At 39.0% G+C, this 25962-nt stretch overlaps 1 protein-coding gene across 2 annotated transcripts in view; it reads right to left on the bottom strand.

Moving 5' to 3' along the window:
• LOC149537521 (Tetratricopeptide repeat (TPR)-like superfamily protein) overlaps positions 1-25636 on the bottom strand; it is a 41427-nt gene extending 15791 nt beyond the window's left edge. The window contains exon 1 of one of the 2 annotated variants that reach the window (XM_089798933.1): positions 23394-25636. In XM_089798933.1, the coding sequence (XP_089655059.1) occupies positions 24042-25532 (1491 nt within the window). In that variant the 5' untranslated portion in view covers positions 25533-25636 and the 3' untranslated portion in view covers positions 23394-24041. The remainder of the gene's footprint in view (positions 1-23393) is intronic. The other variant, XM_089798934.1, reaches the window with a different exon arrangement.
• Positions 25637-25962: the final 326 nt, after the last annotated feature.

Here is a 25962-nt window from a genome sequence, read left to right as displayed (position 1 = left end):
TTGCAAAAGTCACATACGATTCAGGCTTTGAAAAATTGAACCCTCTTCGATTCCATGGCGATTTCCCAGCGTATCCGATTCTAATACATACCGTACCACCATTTGAAGGAAATTTTTGAAATACCAATAAGTTAGGTTTTTCCCTACTGTTATGTATTGTACCTAGGAATTTCATTGTGGCCGGACAATTTGTGATTTGGGACACCATTATTGTCTATTGTTTGGCGTGGTTATAAGAGGAATGTAATGTGGCTTCCGTCCCTGTATTTGGCAGTGATTTCAGACTCTATGGAAGGCTGTAATCAATTATTGGAGGTCACAAATCAGGTTTTAGAGCACTTGCGATTGTTATGAGAGGTAGATGGGTATCATTGGAGGATGTCGACCCTTCCCTAATGCAGCATAAGGCATCAATACAGGCCCGCAACCAACAATTAGAGACCTGAGATCATTAATTAGTTGTCTATGAACTAAATTTGGGGACTGTGTTTCATGTGAGCAGCTTATATTTACTATTGCAATCAGCGTTGAAGAATGTTTGAGTTATCATTGGTTCCGCACTATGTAATATTAATGTAGAATGTCCATTGAGTTCATATAAATAGCATTGCGATAGCATTTTGATTTCAGAACTGGTTGATTAGTGAATTGTTAAAATTTAGCATTGTCTTTTCTTTACCATTATTTATATATTCAAAAATTCAAAACAAAGAATGTCACATTAACACTATAGCTCAAAGGGAGTTGACATAGAGTGGGAATGCTTGCCAAGTGTTTGACAAATTGCCAAACCACTAATTCAGTAAAAGAAATTGGTGTTATTAAGTTATAGCCGGCAAAAGGGTTTTTACAATGGTATCAGAGTGATTTCCTGCCATCCTATGGGGTAGGAAAGTTATTTTTATTTTAGATATGTTGTTGTTTTGGGAGTGACCAGCACTCTAGCTTTTTCCTGCTATGGACAGATATAGAAGGCTTAATATTTCCAGGAGCTAGCGAAGTAGTGAGGAAGATAGTAGGAAAATAAATGCCTTGAGAGAGAGTATGGAGAAACTTAAGCTTCATCAGCAGAGGTTGGCAGAGAGCTTGTCAAATCCAGAGACGATTGAGAAGGCAGCGAGGTATATGGTTTCAGCCTTTAGAAGGTTGGTGTGAAGGAGGTTTGAGTTTTCCCCAATAGGTGTCTATGATGCAAATGGACCTATATTGAGTATGGCACCTGCTAGTCCTATCCACAGTGTTGATGATGAACTTATTTCACCGGGACAGGTGGTTGTGGCAATGGCAGTAGAGGATATCAGCATTGAGCTTCAGCAAGCTAAGGCTCCCAGAGTTGTTGCAGTTAATGCAGAGATAGCTGATACAGTTGTTACCACTGATACTTAAGGGTCTCTCAAGGAGAGGGTTATTATTGGAGATTTGTATGTGAGTTGTCATAGTGTTGCTCCAGTGTAGGAGGTAGTTGCTTCCTCAGGTGGGACCGAGCATGTATGGAATCACCCAGCTGTGATGTTGGTAATTTAGGTGTTACAACAGAGTCAATAGATGTGGGTTCATGCTCTAGTATTATTGATTTATAGCCTACGTTGAGTCATGTGTACAAAGTCAGGTGTCAACAATTAAAGCTTTATTAGGAGTTGTGGATGCAAATAGTATGGACACATTTGAGGATGTTATGAGCTGCATTGGGTATGATACCCCTTGCTAGACATTAGGTGATGACTCCGAGGAGGTTTTGGGTGGGTCCCAGGATCGATGTTTACATGATCTTACTATTGAAGTGGAAGCTGAGACATGCGAGGAGATTGATATTGCGAGGGCTTCCATTTCTTTGTATGAGGAGTTCGTTGAGGTGTCGAGTAGTTGTGCTTTGATTGCAGATGTGTGTGAGGTCAGTAGTACACATGCAGTGAGTGATCTTGTGGTCGGCAATCTAATTCAATTTCCTATCATAGTGCAATTAGTCAGATAGAGAGTATGCATAGGAGTCAAGGGTTACAAAGGCATCATGTGGTCAATCAACTGAAGGTGAGTAATAGTGACATCACTTCAGCTTCTGAGTATTATGATGTGATTGGTCAGATGTTAGCTACATCTGGTTGGGATGCTCCTATATCAAATAAGTACGATGATTGTAGTATTTCCCTAGTAGAGGTTCATGCGCTTCGAGAGGATGTTTTGAAGCATAGTTACTCTTAGTTAGTTGTTGACAAGGATTACCTACTCGAGTGAGGTAGCACCTATTATAAGATGTTGTTAGGGAAAGAGGAGGTGGCTGAGCTCACCTAGGAGCTTGAGGTGACTGTGGACTCTCTTCAGTGTACTCAGTTGGCTCTTCGGGAGCCACAATCACAATTGGATGGGGTTACCATGGAGTTAGAGCAGGTACAATTGACGCCAACCCCAAATCCTATTCAACAGTATATTGTGGTTGGTGGTGAGTTTGCTTCTATGGTTAGGGATGATGGACGTGATGATGTGGCCAACACATCCATCCTGGATATGTGTGCAGTAGGTACAAAGGAGGTGAGAGCATCAATTGAGGACTGCAGTGTGGTTCCTGTTGTGCCATGTTTTCAAAAGGATCAGTTATGGGTAGCAGGGGAGCAGGTTGATGTTTCCACATATAATTTCTACTACACAAAGTATTTTATGGAGTATCTTTTAGGAAGTTTGGATGTGTGGGAGGATTCATACAGAGTGTTTGAGGGTACTCTCATCCGAGGCTCTCATGTCATTTGGAGGTTGGTGGAAAAGATTATAGTGACTCTGTCTATTATGCTTCCCGACAGGGATCTTGAAAGTTGGCTTTGCTAAGAAGATTGCCCAAGATCCTACCCAACCGGTAGTTCAGAGTCAGAGCTTGGAGCCATCTCCTAATTCCCAGTTTGATATTGATGAGCCCTTGAAAGAGATTGGGAGTTTTTATCAGCATTACACTATGAGGAGTGCTCATCACTTCTCTTTTGACCCACGAGAAGAGCATTTGATTTCACGTCAATGTGGGTTGGCTCCAGTTTCGTACCATCCGTTATAGGATGAGTTAGCAACATCTTTTGCAAATGGGATCGGCAGCTACAAGTTAGACCATTTGCAGTATCTACACACGCAGGACAGTTATCAAAGGTTAAAGTTGGTGATAGTGATTCAGGTACATGTGGTCCTTGTCATCTCCATAGTACAGTTGAGTGTGATTTTCAATTTGATAGGGATATAAATGTTGATAGAGTTAGTATTTCAGTTGGATTGAGTTCCAATGAGTTATTACCTTCATCAACGCCTACTGTCAGTTTCCAGATGAGTATATCATTGATATGAGTTATTTGGGTGTTGATGGTAGAAGAGTTGCTTGTACACAACAGGGATAGTACGCACTTCTACCCTTGGGATCCAGGTGGACTGTGAAGTTCATTTTGCTCCGAGATTGCTTGGCGACAAGCAATCTTAGGGAGGAAGGACTGTAATGTCCCCCTTTTTAGTAGGTTCCTATAGTTGGCTTGGTTAGTTCACCATCGCAACCCTCGTGAGCTGACAGCGGGATTTGAGAGCCTCAGTTGTGGGGTTATAGGTTTTCCAGTAGCCTATGGTGTGTTTTGGCTCCGTTTGAGGGACTTACTATTTATAGTAAGTCAAATTGTGGGTTCCAATTAGCTCAGTTGAGTTAGAGGAGTTGAGTGATGCTTTCAATTTTTATTTCAAGCTTCTGGTTTGGGCTCCAAGAATCTTGGAAGAAGTGTCTTTTATAATAAGTCACCCCATCAAGTTCATTCATCGTCTTTCTTCATCAAAATCACTCCGATGTTGTTAGATTTCGATTATGATGATTCTTCAGTTATTTTCGCAAGACGGGTGAATTATTATTATTATTCATCTAAATATGTTGAGGTTGCTATTTTTGTTGATGTTGTATGTTGGTCACCTCAATATCATAACTCGTTGGAACTCGAATAAAAAGTCTTAAATCGTGGGCACAAAAAACAGTGGCCTTGTGTGTCAGAATATTATGTTATGGTGGAAAAGGTCATTTTTTGAGCCAAAAACAATTAGTAAATTATATTATATGGCACTTTGTTACAGTTTAATGTTGTGTTGAGGAAGCTTCTTAAGTGAAGTTGTATTTGGGAAACTTTGTGTCATTTGGAGATTATAAATATGAGCTCATTTAATGGGAAAAGCATCTTATTGATTATTTGCTTTGTTTTCCTATGAAGAGTTTCTGGTGTGTTTGTGCCCTTGTTGAAATATAAGGGTTTGGAATTAAGAAGTGTTTGGTAACTCACAGCTCAAGTATTGTGAATTAGTTATGAGAATTGCCTGAATTGAATTATAGTTTTTCCCTACTGTTATGTATTGTACCTAGGAATCTCATTGCGGCTGTAGAAATTGTGATTTGGGATGCCATTATTGTCTACTATTTGGCGTGGTTATAGGAGGAATGTATTGCGGCTGCCATCCCTGTATTTGGCAGCAATTTCAGACTTTGTGGAAGGCTGTAATCAATTATTGGAGGTCAGCGATCAGGTTTTAGAGCACTTGTGATTGATCTAAGAAGTGGTTTGGTATCATTGGAGGCTGCCGTCCCTTTCTTGAGGCAGCATTAGGCATCAATACAGGCCTGCAACCAACAATTAGAGACCTGTGATCATTAATTAGTTGCCTACGAACTCAATTTGGGGATTGTGTTCGTGTGAGCAGCTCACATTTACTGTTGCAATTAGTGTTGAAGAATGCTTGAGCTATACAGGTTCCGCACTATGTAATTTTAACGTAGAGTGTCCATTGAGTTCATATAAATAACATTGCAATAGCATTTTGATTTCAGAACTGGTTGATTAGTGAATTGTTAAAATTTAGCATTGTCTTTTCTTTACCATTATTTATATATTCAAAAATTCAAAACAAAGAATGTCGTTCAAAACAAAGAATGTCGCATTAGCACTATAGCTCAAAGGGAGTTGGCATAGAGTGGGAATGTTTGCCAAGTGTTTGACAAATTGCCAAACTACTAATTCAGTAAAAGAAATTGGTGTTATTAAGTTATAGCCTGCAAAGGGTTTTTACACATAGAGGTAACAATCTATATTATAAGGAACAAAGAAATATTGAATATAAATGAGTACTCAAAGATATGTATAAAACCATATTCAGTCTTATTACTACTTTTGCTTGAGAAGAAAGGGGTTATAATGTATCCAAGGAGGGGCTTGCCTAAATCCAATCAATGGTATTACTCCCAAGACAGGGTAGGGGTCAGCATTCCCAAAGCTTTGAGGACAAGGCCCAAAATAGGGTACAGGCTTGGGCCTGTAAACTTTCAAGGAGCCTATTCTAATTCGTCCCTAGGCGCCTTGGTTACATGCCTAATCCATTGTTGAGTTTTAAGAAGTAATAAGGTCGGCTGAATGTTCATAATATATGGAGATAACATAATCTAATAAGATGAATGAATAATTCTCTTTACTTTGAATGTTTTAGACAATCATTATATCATTATCCATCTAGCTTAGGAAAAAAAATTTTAAAATTGGGTTAAAATACCCCTAATTAACCTAGTAGGGGGCATTATAACCGATTCATGTATTTACTTTACCATATAGAGTAGTAAACCTTTGGAGTTGTTGCCTTAAAAGAATTAAGTTTGAGTGGTCCATGCCCTTAGGTACCAATAAAGGTAAGAAGAGGCCACAAGTGGTCAAGACCATGAGATCGGGCAATTTTTAATGATCATCGAGCAAAGGGAATGAAGAAAACAATTGCAAGAAACACTTCAGGAGCATGCAACCATGGTTACCAAGTTAGAGCTCATCACAAGAACACTTCCCAAGTTCAAGCTCATCCCACGAACGTCATCAAGCTGAAAAGTCAAGACAACCTCCCCTAGGTGAAGTTGGGAGATAAGGTCAGATGCCTTCACGAAATCATATAAGAATAGCCTTCGAAGCACTGAAAGGTTGTTAATCAAAGGGGAAGAAGTTGAGATGAGGGTGTATAAAAGAAAAATTGAAGGCAAAACGAGTGCATGGAAGTCTGAATCTAATGGAAGACTTAAGGATTCCTATGTATATAAAAGGTCGTTCCTATATTCAATTGTGCACAAGATTTTTTTATCAATGTTTCAAATCACACTCCATGTTCCTCTCGCTTTCTTCATACTAAGGATGGATCGCATTGTGATTCGAAACTGATGCAAAAATCTTGTGCACTATTGAAGAAAATCATGGTAAACCCAAGTGCTAGATTTAGATGTGAATTAAATCACAGTAAGCCATATTAAAGAAAAGCAACAAATGTCCAAGTTTGCAAGCAATGGATTGTAGGATTTTGTTAGGCATTGCAAAACTTGTAAAATGACCTAGACAAAAAAAAGGGCAAGAAGGTGAACAAATTTGGTTGTGATCTTTTATAGCCATCTCGCGAGATGTAACTAGCAATGGCATGTGGAAATTGACCAAGCCACCCACAACAAATGAGAAGTCAAAAGAAAGCCTTTGAAGAATAGTACAAATTGATTTATGATGATAATGAAATAGTAGTAGAAATTTACAATAGAAAACAACGTAAGCACAAAAATGCATGATCTTATATTCATAGACTTCAAGAATTACTTATAAAGTTAGGAGGAAAAAAGCCAATGCTCTGAAGAAAAGATGATTCGCCAAAGATCTAATTCCATTGTCAAGAAAAAAGACCAAGGTTAGTACCACCCTCTTTCTATTTGGAAGCCTACAACTCAAGCAATGGACAAAAAAGTGAAAAATAAAATGTTTGTAGATAACAAAGAAAAATAGAGGAAGATGGAGGTTTAGCAAAGTGACCATGAATTGAGAATGGAACAAATGTTCTAGAGGGACCTGCTCCAAAGGATGAAAAAATTGAAAGTGAGGAAAGAAACCAGCAAAAAATAGTAAACTATGTTGTAATAAATGCAAAACTAAGGGGGCACACAATAAGTAATTGACCTAGAAAAATCAGTGCTCTACAGGGCTGCGTCACCTACCCAATTTCCCTCTCTCGTCCCAAGGATGTAGGGATGGGAATTTCACCACCCCAATGTCCTTCCAAAAATGCCAAAAAAGATGAAATGTCCCAAAAATGGTGTTTCACGCAAAATAAAGGACTTGGGGACGGCCTAGCCGCCCCTAACCATCCCTGGTACCTAACGGCTTCCCCCTTTTTTCCAGCCAAAGAAATATCCACCTATTTATAAAAGTCATTTTTTTTGTTTTTTAATAGTTGGGTGGGCCCAACGTGGGTAGAAATAGCAATAAAAAATTATGGTTGTTTTTTAATAGTTGGGTGGGCCCAACGTGGGTAGAAATAGCAATAAAAAATTATGGAACCCCATTTGGAGGCTGAAACGGTAAATCTTCTTCATTTCTTCATGTAAACCGTTCTTGGCAAGAAGAAAAAGAATGAACAATAAAGTTTTCATTTTTTGAGTTGCAAGAGGGTTTTCAATTTTGTTAATTTGCTATGCATTCAACTTCTAAAATGTCTATGATGAATGGTTTATCAATGTTATGATATGCATATTTGAATTATCTCTCTCTCTCTCTCTCTCTCTCTCTCTCTCTCTCTCTCTCTCTCTCTCTCTATATATATATAGATATTTTCAATACTCGTCCCTTGTCATCCCCTAAAAATTAGCTCTCAATAGTACCCATACCAAAAACACATCCCTATCCCTAAAATGTCCCCATCCTGAAAACTCCGTGGAGCATAGAGAAAAATGTCTTGCGAGATTTGTCCAGTTATAGGTCAATTCAATAAAAGCGTGTGCATGTAATTTGAAGACTAGAAGTATACAAGTACTCTTTCCATAGGGAGAGCAATCCACCCCATCAAAGCCACGAAATCCATCGTTGGACACTTATCCAAATCAAAGAAAAAGATGAAATCAAATACGATGTGACCCCAAAGAAAGCCATATCATATGTTGGGTGTCAAATTTGCCTTGTTTTCTATTATCCTTTTGCTCTGTTTTACCTTAATTTTATTAGTCCTAAGTCCCTTTATGCCAATTAATTAATAGTGAAATAATATATATTTAGCACATCTTCAAAGATGAAAGAATAATTCCTAAGTGATCAATCACTTGAAGAAATGATGCATTTGGATTGTTTTTGCTACAGGAACTGCGTGTGAGGAGAAGGGTGATCAAGTGGACATGAAATAGATTGCACAGTTGGATTAGCCGATTGATTAAAGTGGTACTTGTTTTGTTTTCTCTAGATTATTTTAGGAAGGTTGTTTTAATACTTGAATAGCTCAAGGCCTGCGATCGAATTGAAGACTCTGTTTATATGTTTATATGCTAAACAGCCATAACAAACCGTCCTCTTATTTGGTTATTAGCGTTGAACTACTATGCCTAGATTTGCATGTGTAAGACTCGAAAATATATAATAGATAATATACGAAGTGTTAAACATAGTAAATCATTGTTTTGTCGTGGATGCTGATGTTTATGCGTGGATTGTAGTAGTGCGATTTATTATCTTCCGTTCAGCTCGAGAACTAGAGGAAGGGCCCCTTTTTGGAACCCAGGTGAGATCAATTTTATTTAATTTAGATTAGTTGTGTGATTTATCTTTTGCAGAGTGTACATTTATGAGTGGTTAATGATAATGTGTATATATTCCTCTCCATGAGTTAAACGCTTTCTATCCAACCAGACTAGAAGATCTATGTGATATATAGCTTTACAGTTCAGGTTTCGAAAGAACGCCTCTTTTATATTTCAATTACTGTGCACCTAATCTTAAACCTTACCTTCATTCATTGCATTCAAACCCACTGTCATATATCATTCACAATCTACCATAGCCTATTATCCCCTGTTACAAATTCATACTTCCTATCACAACTTCCCATTCTTCATCACAACACAATCAACCTCCTGTCACAGACCATCTTCCCTCGCCTTCACCCTTCTCACTAGATTCCTTGAAACCGGAGTTCTTTCCCCTTGTCAATATTCAGCAATATTTCCTGAGGAAATTAGGAGTGCCACTTAAGCATTGCAGGACTAAAGAGTGGATAAGTGTGATTTAAATGTGGATACTTTTAAGTGTGATTTCATTGAACCTGAAATAGAAGTTTAAATATATTTGGGAGTGAGGATGTTTACAATGATGTGTATCCCTACAATAGAAATGTGATTTTATCTACAAGGTTAGGTGTGTGATTTCATTTAGTCTCTAGTCATTTGTGATTTCATTTGCAAATAGATTTAAGATTTGATTTGTGATTTCATTCGTAAACTTTACAAGGCTGGATTCGTAATAGTGTAGAATCAGAATTAAAGATTTCAATTGTGATGCACTTAGACAAATTAGAAGTACAAACTAAGATTTACTCTTTTTCATAGAATGCATTTCATCCCCCACTTAACCTGCTACCTTCATCCTTTCGGCAAACTACCACAATATCTTTCATCAGTCTACAATCCTGGATTGACAACTGATAGAAGTAAACTGGGCAAATCAAACAAGGCCAAATCTCAATCAATATAGCAATTCAACCTAACCACAGTTTTAACCTACATCATACAATGTCGACAATTCAGCAAATGGGGGCAATTGTGAAGGATTGCCAAAACAAGGAAGACAAAGAGCAATTATTGTGTGAATGGAGTTGACATGGAGACCATGAAGACAATGGATGTCTGAAGCAAAAGGTTGGTATAAACCTAATTTATGTTGAAAGGAAAAATGAAGTACTAGCCATTACTAATGCCTGAGCAAAAATGGTTACATACCCAAAACTACATATAGAAAAAGGAAAGAAGGATAGTGAAAATTCTATGGCTGACAAACAATGCCACTCAAATGCAAATGCAAGTACAGTAACACATGAATTACCATTTACTTCAAATATCACAAGACAAGTACTTCAAACTACCATACCACTTAAAATAGTAGATTATTACATAGTATTTCTGAACTCTTCAATTATCCAAGGAGAAGGACATGGTGCATGTAACAGCCCAATAGGAATCTGGTGAGAATGAAGATCCAACAATTGAAGCCCAGTTGTTAGGCAATCAAGTGATTGATTCAATGCTACTACAGTTAACATAACAAATAAACTAGTAGTGGCAAAAATGATCATTGGAAGAAATCTCACCAATACAATTGTTAATTGTGAGTCGAGTGTAAATGTACTTTTGGAAGATACTTGGAAAATTTTAGACAAGCTAACCATTTGGTCCCCAACATTTTAAATGATAGGTGCAAACCAACAAGGTAGTAAGTTTTTTGGACTTCTGATAGGGCAAAAGGTAAGTATCCCAAGCATTTTTGCTAAATTTTGTGTTCATTTCACTACAGATGAAAGCATAAAATGCATTGATGTGACAAGGTTGGTTGGTAGCAGCCAAAGTTGACTGTAATGTCCCAGTTATAAAATAAATAATAATTTAATCCTTGTAATGGGTTGATTGATTTATTTTATCTCGGACCCATTTTTATTATGTTTTCATAGTTTGTGTCGCCGTCGGCTAACTTTGTACACCCTCGGAAAGCTTTTCCCAATAGGTATTTAAACACGGCTCGTAGGTAGTCTGTAGGCATGTTTTGGATTATATTTCTCTGTACTGCAGATTCCTACTGGAGTTCGGGATTGTTTGCCATTTTGGAAGTGAAAGATCTTCCCTATTTGGCTTGTGCGGTTTCAATGGGATTCAACCCTCACCTTATTTCGTCAGTGTTCAACTGGTTTGTATTAGGCAAATTGGAGTGCTCTCATTTGCAAATGTTCTCTTCTGCAAATCAATTCGCAATCAAGATTCTATTATTTGTTGGTTCGATCAATTCCTATTCTGTGCACTATCCTGTTTCTAATAATTTGTGGATCATTTAACACTCTGTGTTTGTATGCAACATTGTGTTTTCGATACCCTACTGTGTATCGTTCGTACGGCTCATTCTTTACTGCTATGCACCTCCGTACAGCTTGAATCCACCTTTTGCTTATTTGTACGATTGGCTGGAATTGCTGTGCAGCCATTATAATAACCATACGGTCATTTATCAATACCGTACGGACCTTTTTGTCTTGAGTAGCCACTGTACCGCTCTGTCATCTTCACCGTACTTACATAACATCGCCATACGACATTCATTCCGTCACTATACGACATTCATAAGACACCATACGACCATTTGCTCACCCGTACAAACTCCTGTTGTGCTCCACCGTACGGATTTCTATTGACAGCTTCTAGACACCCACCATACGGCCATCTGAACTCTATCTCCATACTCCATTTTTCTTGTCACTGTACGCCTTCTTCCTGTACACCACCGTACAGTCGTATTGTTCAGGCAATATCTGGATTTCGGAAAGACCTGGGAACATTACAATGGTATCAGAGCTCTTCGATCTTGCCAGCCTATGGACGATGAATGAGAGTTTATAGCCGAAAGAGGAGGACACACTCTGTTGATCGAATGGCTGACGAATAGGAACCAACGGGTGCCGAACTTGTGGCACTTCTGAGGGAACTTGCCCGGAATCAGGCACAGATCACGGATACGTAGCGACTTATGGAGGAAACCCTCAAGAAGTTGGCGGAGAACAAAACAGACATAGTGCGGACTTAGTATCAGGTAAGCCACACCCTCAACCAGCACGCTCTCGACCTTCCATGCCGACTTTCCCACCACGGACGAAAGCACATCACGGAGAGAGACTACCAACTTTCGAAGAGATAAGAGAGGATTGGAGGAATGCAAACCTTGAAGAGGACATTTCCTACAAAGATTACGCAGATCTGAGGATGAGATACTCGAGAGGCGGAAACAAAGGAGGATACTTTAACGATGATCTCAAGAGAAAATTGAGTAAGGTGAATCTGTCTCCATTTGACAGATTGGGTTCCATTTCAACATAGGCGTGGGTGATGAAAGCTGATACCTACTTCCAGCTGAATCCTATGCCTGAAGAAGAAGCTATCAAATTTGCTGCGTTGCACTTGGAAGGAGTTGCGCACGAATGGTGGCACTACGGCACCATCACATTAGGGCATGATCAAATAAAGAACTATGCGAAATTTACGAAGAGATTAATAGAACGATTTGATGGGAAAGACCCTGAGCTTAATTTCAAAGATTTGGTGCAGCTCGGGCAAATTGGATCTGTAGATCAGTTCATTGCGGAATTTCAGAGACTTTTTGTGTTGGTCACGGACCTCTTCAAAAGAAGGCAGGTCGTGCTCTTTATGGACGGACTGGCAAAACCACTGAAGGGTTGGGTGAAGGGATTCAATCCGTCTACCCTGTCAGAAGCAATCAATAAGGCACGAAGATGGCATCGTCAACGGCATCAACCTCATCCTCTCGAAGTCACTCACATCTGAAACCGCCAACATTTTCGAGGGACAAACCTCCGCCCAAGAAGCCATCGTTGGATGAAGCTACCCGACAGGAACTCCGAAGGAAGAAGTTGTGTTTCAATTGCAAGGGGCCTTGGGAGCCTGGCCACCGATGCCTCGGGAAGGGAAAGATCCATTACATCGAGGTAGTGTCCGATGAGGAGGATGAACACGAACAAGAAGAAATGTCGGTGGAAGATAACCAACCTAACAATGACACCAACATGGTCAATTTAAACCATACAGAGAGGATTGCCGCCTTGGTACATCGCGGAGGATCCATTGCATTGGCTGGTAGTCCGAGGTGCACAGTTTTCTGTGTACGAGGTACCCTTCAAGGACAAAGGGTTACGATGATGTTGGATAGCAGAGCTACTTTGAATTTCATAAACTCATCCTTGGTAAAGCAAAGAAGCCTCCATACGGAAGCACACGCAGGCTTTCAAGTCAAGGTAGCCAGAGGGACTTTCCTGCCCTGCACACACCTTGTTCCTCAGCTGAGCATCACAATGGCAAATCACACGGTGACAGAGGACTTTTTCATAGCGGACCTCGCTGACATGGAAGTCATTCTGGGCATACAGTGGATGGAGACACTTGATGAGTACACTCAAAGTTTCAAGCGGATGGACTTCACTTTTGTGGTTAACGGAAAGAAGGTTTTCCTCCGAGGGATGGCAAATGAAGATCCAAAGGAAGTTTCCACACATCGAATGGAGGCAATCTTGCGACACGATGACGTTGTGTGGGTTGCGCATTGTTTTATCTCGGTGGAACCTATGAAGGGGCATCGAACACCTCTACAGGATGACGAACTTAAGATATTTTAAGTAGGCATGAAAGAGTCTTCATGGATATTCCTCCTGGCATACCAACTCATCAGGGGTTTGAACACACAATCGAGCTGGAAGCAGGGGCAAAACCAGTCATAACCACACCGTACCGCCATCCCAAGAAGTTCAAGGATGAGATCGAACGGACGATCCAAGAATTGCTTGAGAAAGGATGGATCCGTCCTAGTTCTAGCCCGTTCGCATCATCCGTAGTGTTGGTCAAAAAGGACGGAACGATGCGCATGTGTGTGGACTATCGCGCGTTGAACAAAAGAACAATAAAGAACAAGTATCCCATCCCAAGGATAGATGAGCTGCTGGATGAACTACATGGCACGGTCTATTTTTCAAAAATACATCTCTGTTCCAGATACCATCAGATCCGAATGAGGGAGGAAGATGTGGAGAAAACGGCTTTCCACTGCCACTACGGACACTATGAGTTCCTAGTCATGCCATTCGGTTTGACCAGCGCACCTGCTACATTTCAGTCATGCATGAACCGCATCTTCAACAAACAGTTGTGTAAGTATCTATTGGTATTCTTTGATGATCTTCTTATTTATAGCAGGACATGGGAGGAGCACCTAAAGCACTTGAATGAAGTTCTGAGTATCATGGAGGAACAGTCCTTGCTCGCCAAGCAGTCCAAATGTGAGTTTGTTATGGCAAAGATATTGTACTTGGGTCATGTTGTCAGTAAATACGGGGTTCAAATGCATCAAGAGAAGATTCAGGCAATCCTCGACTGGCCTCCCCCAAAATCACTCACGGATCTACGAGGGTTCTTCGAATTGTGCAATTACTACAGGAGATTTGTCAAAGGTTTTTCTCAGCTCAACGCACCTTTAACAGATCTGACGAAGAAACGTGTTTTCCAGTGGAACAAAGAAACACAACTCACCTTTGTGAAGCTAAAAGAGGCCATGAGCACTTGCCCGGTTCTTGCACTGCCTGACTTCACCCAACTATTCATTATGGAATGTGACGCGTCCGAGGAGGGCATTGGAGCGGTTCTAATGCAGGACAGACACCCCATCACCTATGAGAGCAGGAAGCTTACACTAGCAAAACGCCTGCATTCCATCTACAACAAAGAAATGTTGGCCATCATCCATGCACTAACCAAGTTCCGGTAGTATCTGGTAGGTGCCAAGTTTGTCGTCCGTACAGATCACAACAGTTTGAGATATTTCCTGGAGCAACGGGACTTGAACGAACAGTAGCAAAAATGGGTAAGCAAAGTTCAATCTTTTGATTTTGACATTGAATATGTAAAAAGGAAGAACAATGTTGTTGCAGATGCCTTGTCCAAAAAACCCACCATCTGCTCGCTAGACAAGATTTTAGCTGACTGGAAGGCACAACTGTTAGTAGAATATTCCAAGAATACATTTGCCTGTGAAATTATGAATGGCCATACACACGATGATCGATACAGAGTGATGGATGATATCATCTATTATAAAGATCGAATATACCTAGTGCCAAAATCCAAATTGAAGCAGAAGATCCTAAAGGAAGTGCACGACTCCCCTCTGGCTGGACATCTCGGCTTCCTTAAAACTTACAGAAGTATTCGGGAGAGATTTTCATAGAAGGGACTGAAAGGGGACGTGTTGCAACATGTGAGAGAATGTACGGTTTGCCAACATAACAAGTCCGAACACACTCTTCCTACTAGGCTGCTACAGCCTTTGCCTATTCCTGAACATAAGTGGGAAAGTATATCCATGGACTTCATCACAGGTCTTCCCAAGGTGAATGGGAAGGACTGCATCTTCATGGTGGTTGACAGATTGACAAAGTATGCTCACTTCTTCACCATCCCCTCGGACCTTCAGGCTACACAAGTCACCGATCTGTTTTTCAAAGAAGTCTTCCGCCTGCACAGGTTACCCCGAAACATCGTCAGTGATCGGGATGGAAGGTTTGTCAGTATTTTCTGGATAGAATTGTTTCGGATGGTAAGGACAGAGTTATCACCGAGCACGAGTTACCACCCGCAGACAAACGACCAAACTGTGATTGTGAACAAATGGCTCAAAGGCTACCTTCGGAATTATGTCTCGGCACAACGACGTGCGTGGGTCAAATGGATCCATCTTGAGGAGTATTGCTACAATACGATGTATCACATGTCTATCGGGATGGTGCCATTCAAAGCTCTGTACAGGCATGAACCCCTCTCCTTCATCGACACAGTTCTAGGTGACAGTCGCGCTCCAAGGGCGAAGGATTGGCTTCAGGAGGGGCAGGACATACTAAGGAGCTTGAAAGAGAACCTGTAGCAGGCACAAAATCGACAAAAGGTGTACGCCAACAGACACTGGATAGAGAGGAGTTTTGAAATAGGGGATCTGGTCTATCTCTGGCTTTAGCCATACCGACAATCTTCATTAAAAGGAGCAGGTAAGGAGAAACTGAAGCCACGCTTTTATGGTCCCTATCGCGTGATCTATCACATCGGTGAGGTAGCTTACGAATTGGAACTTCCGAAGGGTAGCCGCATTCACAATGTCTTCCATGTTTTCTGTCTGAAGAAAGCTATAGGGCAAAATGTCACCGTCACTACCGACCTTCCGCCACTCAACGAGGAAGGGAAGCTCATTCTGAAACTTGTTGAGATTCTCGAAGTGCATGAAAAGGTCCTACAAAACCGCACTGTGAAGGAATACTTGGTACACTAGCAACACCTACCATTGGACGATGCAACGTGGGAAGGCAAGCACATCCTCCAGCACCCAGCATTACACTTGCTTGAGGACAAGAAAATTTTGGGATGGGAGGACTATAATGTCTCCATTATAAAATAAATAATAATTTAATCTTTGCAACGGACCGATTGATTTATTTTATCTCGGACCCATTTTTATTATGTTTATGTAGTTTGTGTCGCCGTCGACTAACTTTGTACACCCTCAAAAAGCTTTTCCTAATGGGTATTTAAGCATGGCTCATAGGTAGTCTGTAGGCATGTTTTGGATTATATTTCTCTGTACTGCAGATTCCTACTAGAGTTCGGGATTGTTCGCCATTTCGAAAGTGAAAGATCTTCCCTATTTGGCTTGTGCGGTTTCGGTGGGATTCAACCCTAACCCTATTCCGTCGGTTCCATTATAAAATAAATAATAATTTAATCCTTGCAACGGACCGATTGATTTATTTTATCTCGGACCCATTTTTATTATGTTTATGTAGTTTGTGTCGCCGTCGACTAACTTTGTACACCCTCAAAAAGCTTTTCCTAATGGGTATTTAAGCATGGCTCATAGGTAGTCTGTAGGCATGTTTTGGATTATATTTCTCTGTACTGCGGATTCCTACTAGAGTTCGGGATTGTTCGCCATTTCGAAAGTGAAAGATCTTCCCTATTTGGCTTGTGCGGTTTCGGTGGGATTCAACCCTAACCCTATTCCGTCGGTGTTCAACTGGTTTGTATCAAGCAAATTGGAGTACTCTCATTTGCAAATGTTCTCTTCTGCAAATCAATTCACAATCAAGATTCTATTATTTGTTGGTTTGATCAATTCCTATTCTGTGCACTATCATGTTTCCAATAATTTGTGGATCATTTAACACTCTGTGTTTGTATGGCAACATTGTGTTTCTGATACCCTACTGTGTATTGTCCGTACGGCTCATTCTTTACTGCTCTACAGCTCCGTACGGCTTGAATCCACCTTTTGCCTATCCGTACGGTCGGCTGGAATTGTCATACGGCCATTTATCAATACCGTATGGACCTTTTTGTCTTGAGTAGCCACCGTATGGCTCTGTCATCTTCACCGTACTTACATACCATCACCGTACAACATTCATAAGACACCGTATGGCCATTTACTCACCCGTACGGACTCCTATTGTGCTCCACCATACCGATTTCTGTTGACAGCTTCTAAACACCCACCGTACGGCCATCTGAACTCTATCTCCATACTCCATTTTTCCTGTCACCGTATGCCTTCTTCCTGTACACCACCGTACGGCCACATTGTTTAGGCAATCTCTGGATTTCAGAGAGACCTAGGAACATTACATTGACCATAGCTAGAAAAAAGTACACAATCTCCAAGGGGGATGAGTGTCCAAAATATTTGAAGAATAAATCAGTCAAAAGGGAAATAACTTCCTCAAGTTAATTAGACTCAGATTCTAGAGATGAATGGATGGAGAATCAAGGTCCACTGGAACCAAATGACAAAGGAACATGGACTTACAATCATGTTTGGAGGATTAAACAAATTCTCTTTGTGGCCTATTTCATTGGCAAATAGAGGATTACACAATATTACTTGTCAGACTGTAATTTTATTGAAGCTACTGACATCAATGAAGATGAATAAGGTTTTTGTGATGATAAGTGGCCACAGAGGAATGAATTTATAAAAAATGGATAGTTTGTGTGATGAATGCAGTCCATTGGTGAAATATGAGCTATCCAACAATGCAGAAATATACAAAATTACTGATGCTGTGTCTCAAAGTACTAAGAGCAAACTATTTAGCCAAAGAGCTTCCAGAAACTCGTATCAAGTTAAATCAATATCATGGGAAGTTTAAATAAAAAGGAAAAAATAAAAAATATGGAGAGACCAGATCAAGAACAGAGAAAATACAAATAAAGGCCTGATTAGATAAAAATCCCAAATATAAGGCCAAATTACACAGAAAACCTGACTACAAGGTGCAATTACATAAGAAACCAGACTACTACATTAAACATTCTAATTACAAAGACCAACTCCATTAGAAGGGGGTGTCGTATGGCCAAGCTACATAGTACAAGTTGGCACCTTCAAATTCCTTTGGAATTTGAATGATTTTGAAATTATTTGCCTATCACACTTAGGTGGTCTCAGATTGCCATGATTGCTGCAACATGCACACAAAGATTTTACAATAAGGCTTTAGAAACTTTAAACTTTTCATGTAAATGCCAATTTGCACGTGCAAAGCAAGATTCACAACCACTGCTTGCATCCTTTCTGCATGTGCCATGGGGTGGGGTGCGGATGGTCATCAATGCATTGAAATGCTTTGCAGCGTGACTGATTTGCTGAAAAGACTCTAAAAATTTCAAGCAAATGCAATTTACAGGTATAAGGACCAAATTCCACAACCTATGTTAGCACCCCTTCCCACGTGCCTGAACAATGCGCGAGATAGGGAATAAGGTATGGACATCATCAATGCAAAGCGTGGAAACGCAGACAAGCCACGTTAACTGTTTGACTGCATCCCTCAAAGAAAAAGGATCTCATAGATTGCCATGATCACGGTGTACGCCCAAAATGGTGAAACAGATTTAATACCATAGCGCACAGGCAAGTGATGTTTGCAGATCAATCATGAAGAAGGGCGTCACTTTTTGTTTCTATGGTCAACATATTTATTTCCGCATTTGGTCAAATGTATTTGTGTTATATTGCAAACTGCACAAATATGTGAAATGGAGAAAGAAGTACACCGCATGAGCCATTTGACAGGATAATTCAAACAGATGCCATCCCATGGAATGTAATGTTCAGGGAAATGCAATCTGCAGGTATAATGGCAAATTCAAAAACCTTTGCCTAGCATCATGACTGTGTCAGAAATGGAAGCCATGGAACAGGCTATGGGCATCGATCAAAGTATTTTGGAAAGGGATTCCTTGCCTGTAAAATGTGGTCATAGACAACTGATGTTTGATAGAATCCCCCAAAGAGATGTTATTCAAAGAGTGTAGCAATAAATTGCACAGCGAACATTCTTTTTATCATCGCTCTACAGTAATGGAGTATTGGCAAAATAAATTGCTGCTCAAGGTTAGTGAGTCTATTTCATAAAACAAAGCACTGTTATGAAGGTTTTTGGAATGCAAACACAGAGACGCTGCAGATTTTCCAAACACATACGCTGATCACCTATGTTACCGGATTCGCACATCCAGATCCAGATCCATACTGGGCCAGGATTTGCGAACCAGTAAGTGGCGGATTCACGCAAGGTCCAGATTTGACCCTGTGGATTCTTCCAAATTCATGATCCACGAATCCAGATCAAATCACAAGGTCAAATCCGGATCCATCAAAAATCCACAGAGACCCAAAAGAATCCAGCACGAATCCACACAGACCCAGAGAACCGGTGCAAATCCACTCAGATCCTCAGGGACCAGCACACCAAACTTGGAATAAGTATACACAAATCCATTTGTATAATACACACACACACACACAAGAATCACAATGGAAAAAAATCACGAATCCACGAATTGGATTCTCGTACCCAAATCCAAATTGGCGACTTCGATGATCAGACCTATGGTAGCCATGTAGATTTGTCTCTTGGGGACTGTAGATCATGGAAAAGATGAAATGATTGCAGCCAGTGGACCAAACGTTTGCACAAAACGATTTTGTTAAAGCATCTTTAAACACTTCATTTTTGCCAGCATGATAAATTGCAGCAGTCAAGAAAATCATTTCCATCCAAAGTAATAATGTTTTGCAAAGATTTAAAGTGGGGCAGAGCATGTCGAAAATAAGGGTAATGAATTTATCGATGCAGAGGACAGAAATTGTGACAACAAGTTCTTTATAAATGGGGAGTAATTATTGTTAATATATGCAAATGAGTATTTTCATAAACTGAGACATTGGCTCACAGAAGGACCAAAAATGTAAAAGACAAATTATTTTGTTACAGAAGTTTAAAGATCAGATATTTAGCAAAGAGCAAAACGAAGAATCGGATTTTTCAGTTGCAACAATGTGATGTAACAGAATCAAATCATCAGTTAAGATGCAGAGGGAATGAATATGCAAATCAGATATTGGGAAGAGGACAGGAGTCAGCTTCAAGTTCAATCTTGAGTATCTTCTCTTCTCTCTATTTTAAACAAAGTAACGAGAATTGGAATCGGATGGGAATTGGCAAGGCTGAATCGAATCGCAAATCGGCCATGAATCTGAATCGAATCAGCCACAAATCGGCAAATTTAAAAAACCCTTGAAATTTAGATATCTTAACAATTTAAAACTTATTTCATGCACCTTTTATTGAATATAACTTAAACACATTATAACAACATCAAATAAAAGCTAACATACATAAACATGTAACATAAATGATAAATCCATCACATACGTAACTACATTACACGTAAAATGTAAATTGTAGCTTAAGTAAATAGAAATCATAGGATCATAATGAGTCAAATCATAGAATGTATGTAAGATGAAGATCCATAAGAGATCAAATCATAAATGTATGTAAGATGAAGATCCATGAAACATATGTTCATTAGTATCTGTAAACAAAATGAAAAACAAGGCTCTAGCTCAAGCCTCATGATCATCCTCTCATCTCACTTTTCCTCTCTTCTACTCATGATAAACAATTAGAAGGCCCTTTAGGGTTAAAACAAAGAGGAAAGGCAAAAAAAACATTAAAAAAAGATGTGGTTTTATTAAATTTTCACTTGACTTTTTGCCTACCCCCACGGCCAACTTTTTGTGATTCACAAAAGTGATTATGGCGATTTTTTGCATGAATCGGCAGTGAAATCGCTGATCTGGTTCAACGGTTAAAAAAAAATTGGGAACCATGAATTGAATCGCCAAACCGGCGATTCAAGCGATTTCATGGCGATTCTCATTACTATGGTTTTAACAGCGTTCCACTCCTCTGATTTCTGCAAGTGCAGATAGAATCTTTGTAAAATATTGTAAAGTGTTTTGAGTTCGGGTGCAAGCAAAAAATTAGTGGTTTTTAATTTGTCATCTCTTCTATGTTATGAATTGAGCCTCATGATAAAGTCCTATTATAAAGCTGTCTCCATACTGAAAATGGAGAATTCCTTGGAGTTGAAATAATCAAGGATTGTTCAGCTTTGCAAACACATTTGCTGTCCTAAATTTCATTTGTTCTTGCCTTCTGCTCCAGGAGCAGTGTAATTGCTTTGATAAATGTAACAAGAATTTTAAGTCTTCATGTGGATTCTCAAGTATGGATGCATGGTATGTTATAGTGACCTTGTTATTGCTAGTTGATAACATTTTCAAGATCTACAAAGTATTTTGAAGTGTTACAAAGTGAGATGTTATCTATTTGATTCTGCAGCCCTTATTTAGGCACTGGTCAATCCCGTAAAAGTTATGTATCAGTTTCGTCCCATCATTCAAAATAATCTTTACTTTCATGTTATTAGGAGTAAGAATAGTGTAGTTTTGTTCTCAGTGATATCTGAAGTTAAATGGGATTGTGCTTTGAGCTAGGCATAAAATGAACACCCATTATACTAGATCTGAGAGCTATCCACTTTGGAAGGTATGTAGTTCCTGTTCGAAATTAGCTTATCGTATGGTCCAGACTTACTAATAGGAACACCCTCTTGAGTTTTGTGGAGCTCAAAGTGAAGAAGACTTTTACGGTTCTGTTATATTGCATTTTCCTGTCTTCAATCTGTGGATAGGGTTGAATACATTGTTTAGATTTTCAATCCTATGGTCTAGGTTCTGTTATTGCTCTTAAGACTGAAGGTAGCAAGAAAAATTGCTAACAATACAACAATTATCTAATTAAATCGTATGATGACCAACTAATTTCTCCTCTAGTATATGACAACCATTTTTATTTTTTTTCCTATATTGTATGATGGGTCTTTCACATAGTATGACAATTCTCTCATCGTATGATGGTTTTTTCAATTCACTTATGTTGTACAATAACATCAAGTGCATGGTGTATAACACAACATCCTTTGCATGCTTCCTTCACAAATGTGAAATTCCTTGTATGCATCATATGGCCCTTGACATCATTTTGCAATAAGGTCATTTCACTCCTTGAGCGTATAGCACAGAGCAAATTGTTTTCTTTGTCATAAGCCCTCTCCTGTATGGAAATTTCTCTATATTCATTTCATATGGCCAGGAATTCAAAGTCGTGGAGTTATGGAGATTGACGTCATACGACCATCAACAATCGTTCAACAACTTCTTTCCTTGGTCAACATTGTATGTCAACATCCTACTGCCTTTGTCGTATATTACCTACTTTGGGTTCATACTTTATTGATGCATGATCTCAACAACACTTATCACTGTCGAATCTTCTCTCTACAGATTCTACAATTCCCACTATACGCTCATACACACAGTTTGACGAAAGTTGGTCACATCTTAGCATATGTCGGTTAAACATTCCAAAATTTATATACTTTGGCTTTGTCAGCATTACTTTTTGTCTCAAAAATCATAAAAATGATGTGTGCCATGAAGGGTCATGTTGTTTTGAAGGTCATAATTTAAGTGTTGTGGCAAAGGCTCCACCCCTTGCCCCACTCAATTTCACTCTATATTGCAGCATGGAGCACACAAGGGGCACTAACCCCAAACCCTGCAAGGGATGTTGCTACTAAACCGCACTAGGGGCAGTGCCCCCTTGACCTCATTAGGGGCATTACTCCCAAACCCCCACTGCACTCATTTAAATTGCCAAGGATTCTCCAAGTCCAGGTTTATAAAAATACACTTCTGCATCTATTTAAAGGTCCTCATCTACAATGTTATCATCAATTTGGAGAGTCTTCATTAATGTTACTTGATATTTCCTTGTCTGATATTTCCTTGTCCTCTGAAAGACGACCTTTTCTATCAAAAAGGATCATGTAGTCATTGTACAGTGTTAATTATTTTATGTTTCGATAATATAATTGATCATCTGTAAGTTTTGAATAGTTAGTTAAAGTGTCAGTTGGTTGACGGTTGTGTTCCTCTTGGCAACCGTCAGGTCCTTTAACTAGATTTTGTATCATCAAGAAAATTAATATGATCTAGTCGGATCAACTCTAGTTCTTGATTGACCATCTGGTCTTCTTCTGTAATAAATTCATGTGTGAATAGTAATATATTTTACTCCTATTTCTAGTGTGTGCATTGCCATCTCTATTATTAATTCATGAACTCATTTTATCAGATAGAGCAGTAAACAGATTTTACAATCAAGTGTCAAGCACAATTAATATTAAAATGTTCTATTTTTCTGTTCATTGCAGGTTCGCACCAAGAGAAATAATAAACATAAAGTCCTTGAATGAGAGGTTAAAGAATCACAAACACTTCCAAACAGATAATAATGATCGACTTGTAAAAAATATTTAAGATAATTTGAGGCTCAAAGGGCTGCTAGTTTACCTATTAACAAAAGTAGATGAAACCAAGCTCCCAAACTGACTTCCAGCTCCAAACCCACAAACTTTGCATCAGGACAGAAAATTCTCCATGTTGTTGCAATTTTTTGGGAAAGCAAAGCTGCAAATTTCAATGACTTTCACATCATCTGTATTTAACTCCAAAGCATATTAAATTTCATTTGTTCCAATCAGATCATTTTGTGCATTCTTCGAATTATATTATTCCCAATTGCATTCTCAGAAGTGTGTCCTATGTAAGGACTAAACTGCCAAAAAACTGAATATTGGCAAATACTTCACCTGCCACAATTTGTTTCGGCAAGCTTCTGCATAACTTACAATGAATCTCATCCTGCTCAATCGTTCCACTTACGAATCTAGCATGCCCAACCTAAGTTTCATAATTGTGGCAGCAAATAAGGTTTTAAAATAACGTCTGCAATTTGACCATGCCAAATCCTTTCACTTATCATTCTGACATGTCAATGCTAAGCTCTATACATGTGTAAGACATTATTTAAAGCTCACTGACATTGATGGTTTTAAAACAATAAGACCCTTAAGAAGAATTATTCAATTGAAAATTGAGAAGAGTGTGCCAAACAAATCGAAGCATATCAGCATTGTACCAATAAGCATAATGTCATTTTTAACTCTCTGAAAGAACAGATACATATTCCTCTGAAGCAGGAAGGCAACTTTGTAACTCTTTCATCTTCCCTTCTAGATGTGAAAACTGGTTTTCTCTTTTTGCTTCTCTATAAAACTTTTGTAATATATCAAAAGATTGTTTGTAAGGATGAAGACCCATTCCTAGTATCTCTGTAAAACAATTGCATGCCTCGTCTAATTTCCCACTGTAACAAAGCTCAGTTATCAACAGATTGGAAACATGACCATGTGGACAGCAACCCTTTCTAACAACATAAACCCATAGCTGGAAAGCCCTTTCATGGAGACCAGAGCTACAAAAAAATTTCATCAACATGATTGCAGTTGCAGCTGTCGGCACATGATCCCTGGCCATCATTCTTCCAAACAGCTCGCAAACTCCCTCCTCTTTCCCAAGCTTCTCAAGTGCGGACAGAAGAGTATGATAAGTCACATTGTCGCAATCAATGCCTTCTTTCTCCATCTCTTTCACCAATCTCAATCCCCCCTTCACATCACCTGATTTACAAAAACAGCAAATCAGAGCATTATAAACTGCAGTGTCTGGCTCAAAGCCATTCCTTTTCAATTCAGCAAATAATTCACATGCCTGACTCTTATTCTTTACAATCCCCAGTCCATGTATCAATGTTGTGTAAGTCCAAATATTAGGCCTACAACCTTTCGTCTTGATGACTTCCACAAGCTCAAAAGCCTCATCAATCCTTCTTGTCTTACACAATGCATCCACAACAACATTATACGTAACTATGTCAGGATCGAACCCTCTTCTATGCATTTCTCTAAAAAATACCTCAACTGCAACGGCATTGCCAGACTCTTTAAAACCTAGTAGCAAAATATTAAATGTCTGTTTATTAGCACCAAACCTATGGTGCATTTTATTAAATAGAGCCCGTGCTTGTTTCATGTTTCTGTTGCTACAAAATGCTTTAAGCAAAACATTAAATGTGTCTATGTTCAATTCCGCCACAAAATTCCCCATTCTCTCAAATGCTTCTACAGTATCATCAAATGATTTCCTTCGTGCATATGCAGACAAAACAATGCTAAGGGCTTTGAGGGTAATATTATTTTTTAAAGACATTTCCTCCAGCAACTCCCAAGCTTTATCAAAAGCCCTCATTCTGACCAACATGTGGAGCATCCTTTCGTATGCCCAAGAGGTGTGTTCAAGACTACGGTTTTGTTGCGTTGTCCAGTGAAAAAACTGCAACGCTTTTAGGCCATTGGCATGGCCTGTAAATAGCCTTCCCAATACGCTTTCTATTAAGGCAGTTGAGAGGGGGATTTGCTTTTGGCGCAGAGTGGATTCCATCGTGGGATGTGGGAATGGATGGTCGTTTATAATTTTACAAATTCTGTCGATTTCTGAAGATGGGAAGCATAATTCAGAACAGGATTTTACCAAATAACTAGAAACGAAAGAATTAGAAATACTCTTACAGAAGATTTTCGCTTTCATCATCGTCTCTACCTATTTGAAAATAGTCGTACCAGACAAGAAAATACAGTATCTCACACGTTTCGGTCGAACAGTTTTAGAGGGAAACGACCAAAAAGTGCCGGGGTGTTTACGAGTAGATATTTTACTTTGGTGCGATATGTTTTGACCGGCATCAAACTTTTAGTTCTTAGATGCAATTAAAAACTATAAAACATATTAGTTTAATCAATAAGATTCAAGTATTTTTTTAGATTTTAAGTTTTTTATTAAGTTTGAACATTTTTATTATTTTTTTAAATAGACAAAAGTCATTTAACTGAAATCTTATTTGCTCTCAACTAATAATAGTTATTATTATGAGAGAAAATTAATTTTCCAAATCAAAAATCAAAAAAAAATTAAAGCTCTAACTTTTAGTATTAATTGTGCAATTAATATGATTTAAAATATT

The sequence above is a fragment of the Cupressus sempervirens genome, chromosome 9, assembly GCF_028749045.1.
Source record: "Cupressus sempervirens isolate cs-2001-9-10 chromosome 9, ASM2874904v1, whole genome shotgun sequence".
NCBI classification, from domain to species: domain Eukaryota; kingdom Viridiplantae; phylum Streptophyta; class Pinopsida; order Cupressales; family Cupressaceae; genus Cupressus; species Cupressus sempervirens.
The sequence above is the reverse complement of the archived record's forward strand: the minus strand, read 5'-3'. Positions and strand labels throughout refer to the sequence as shown.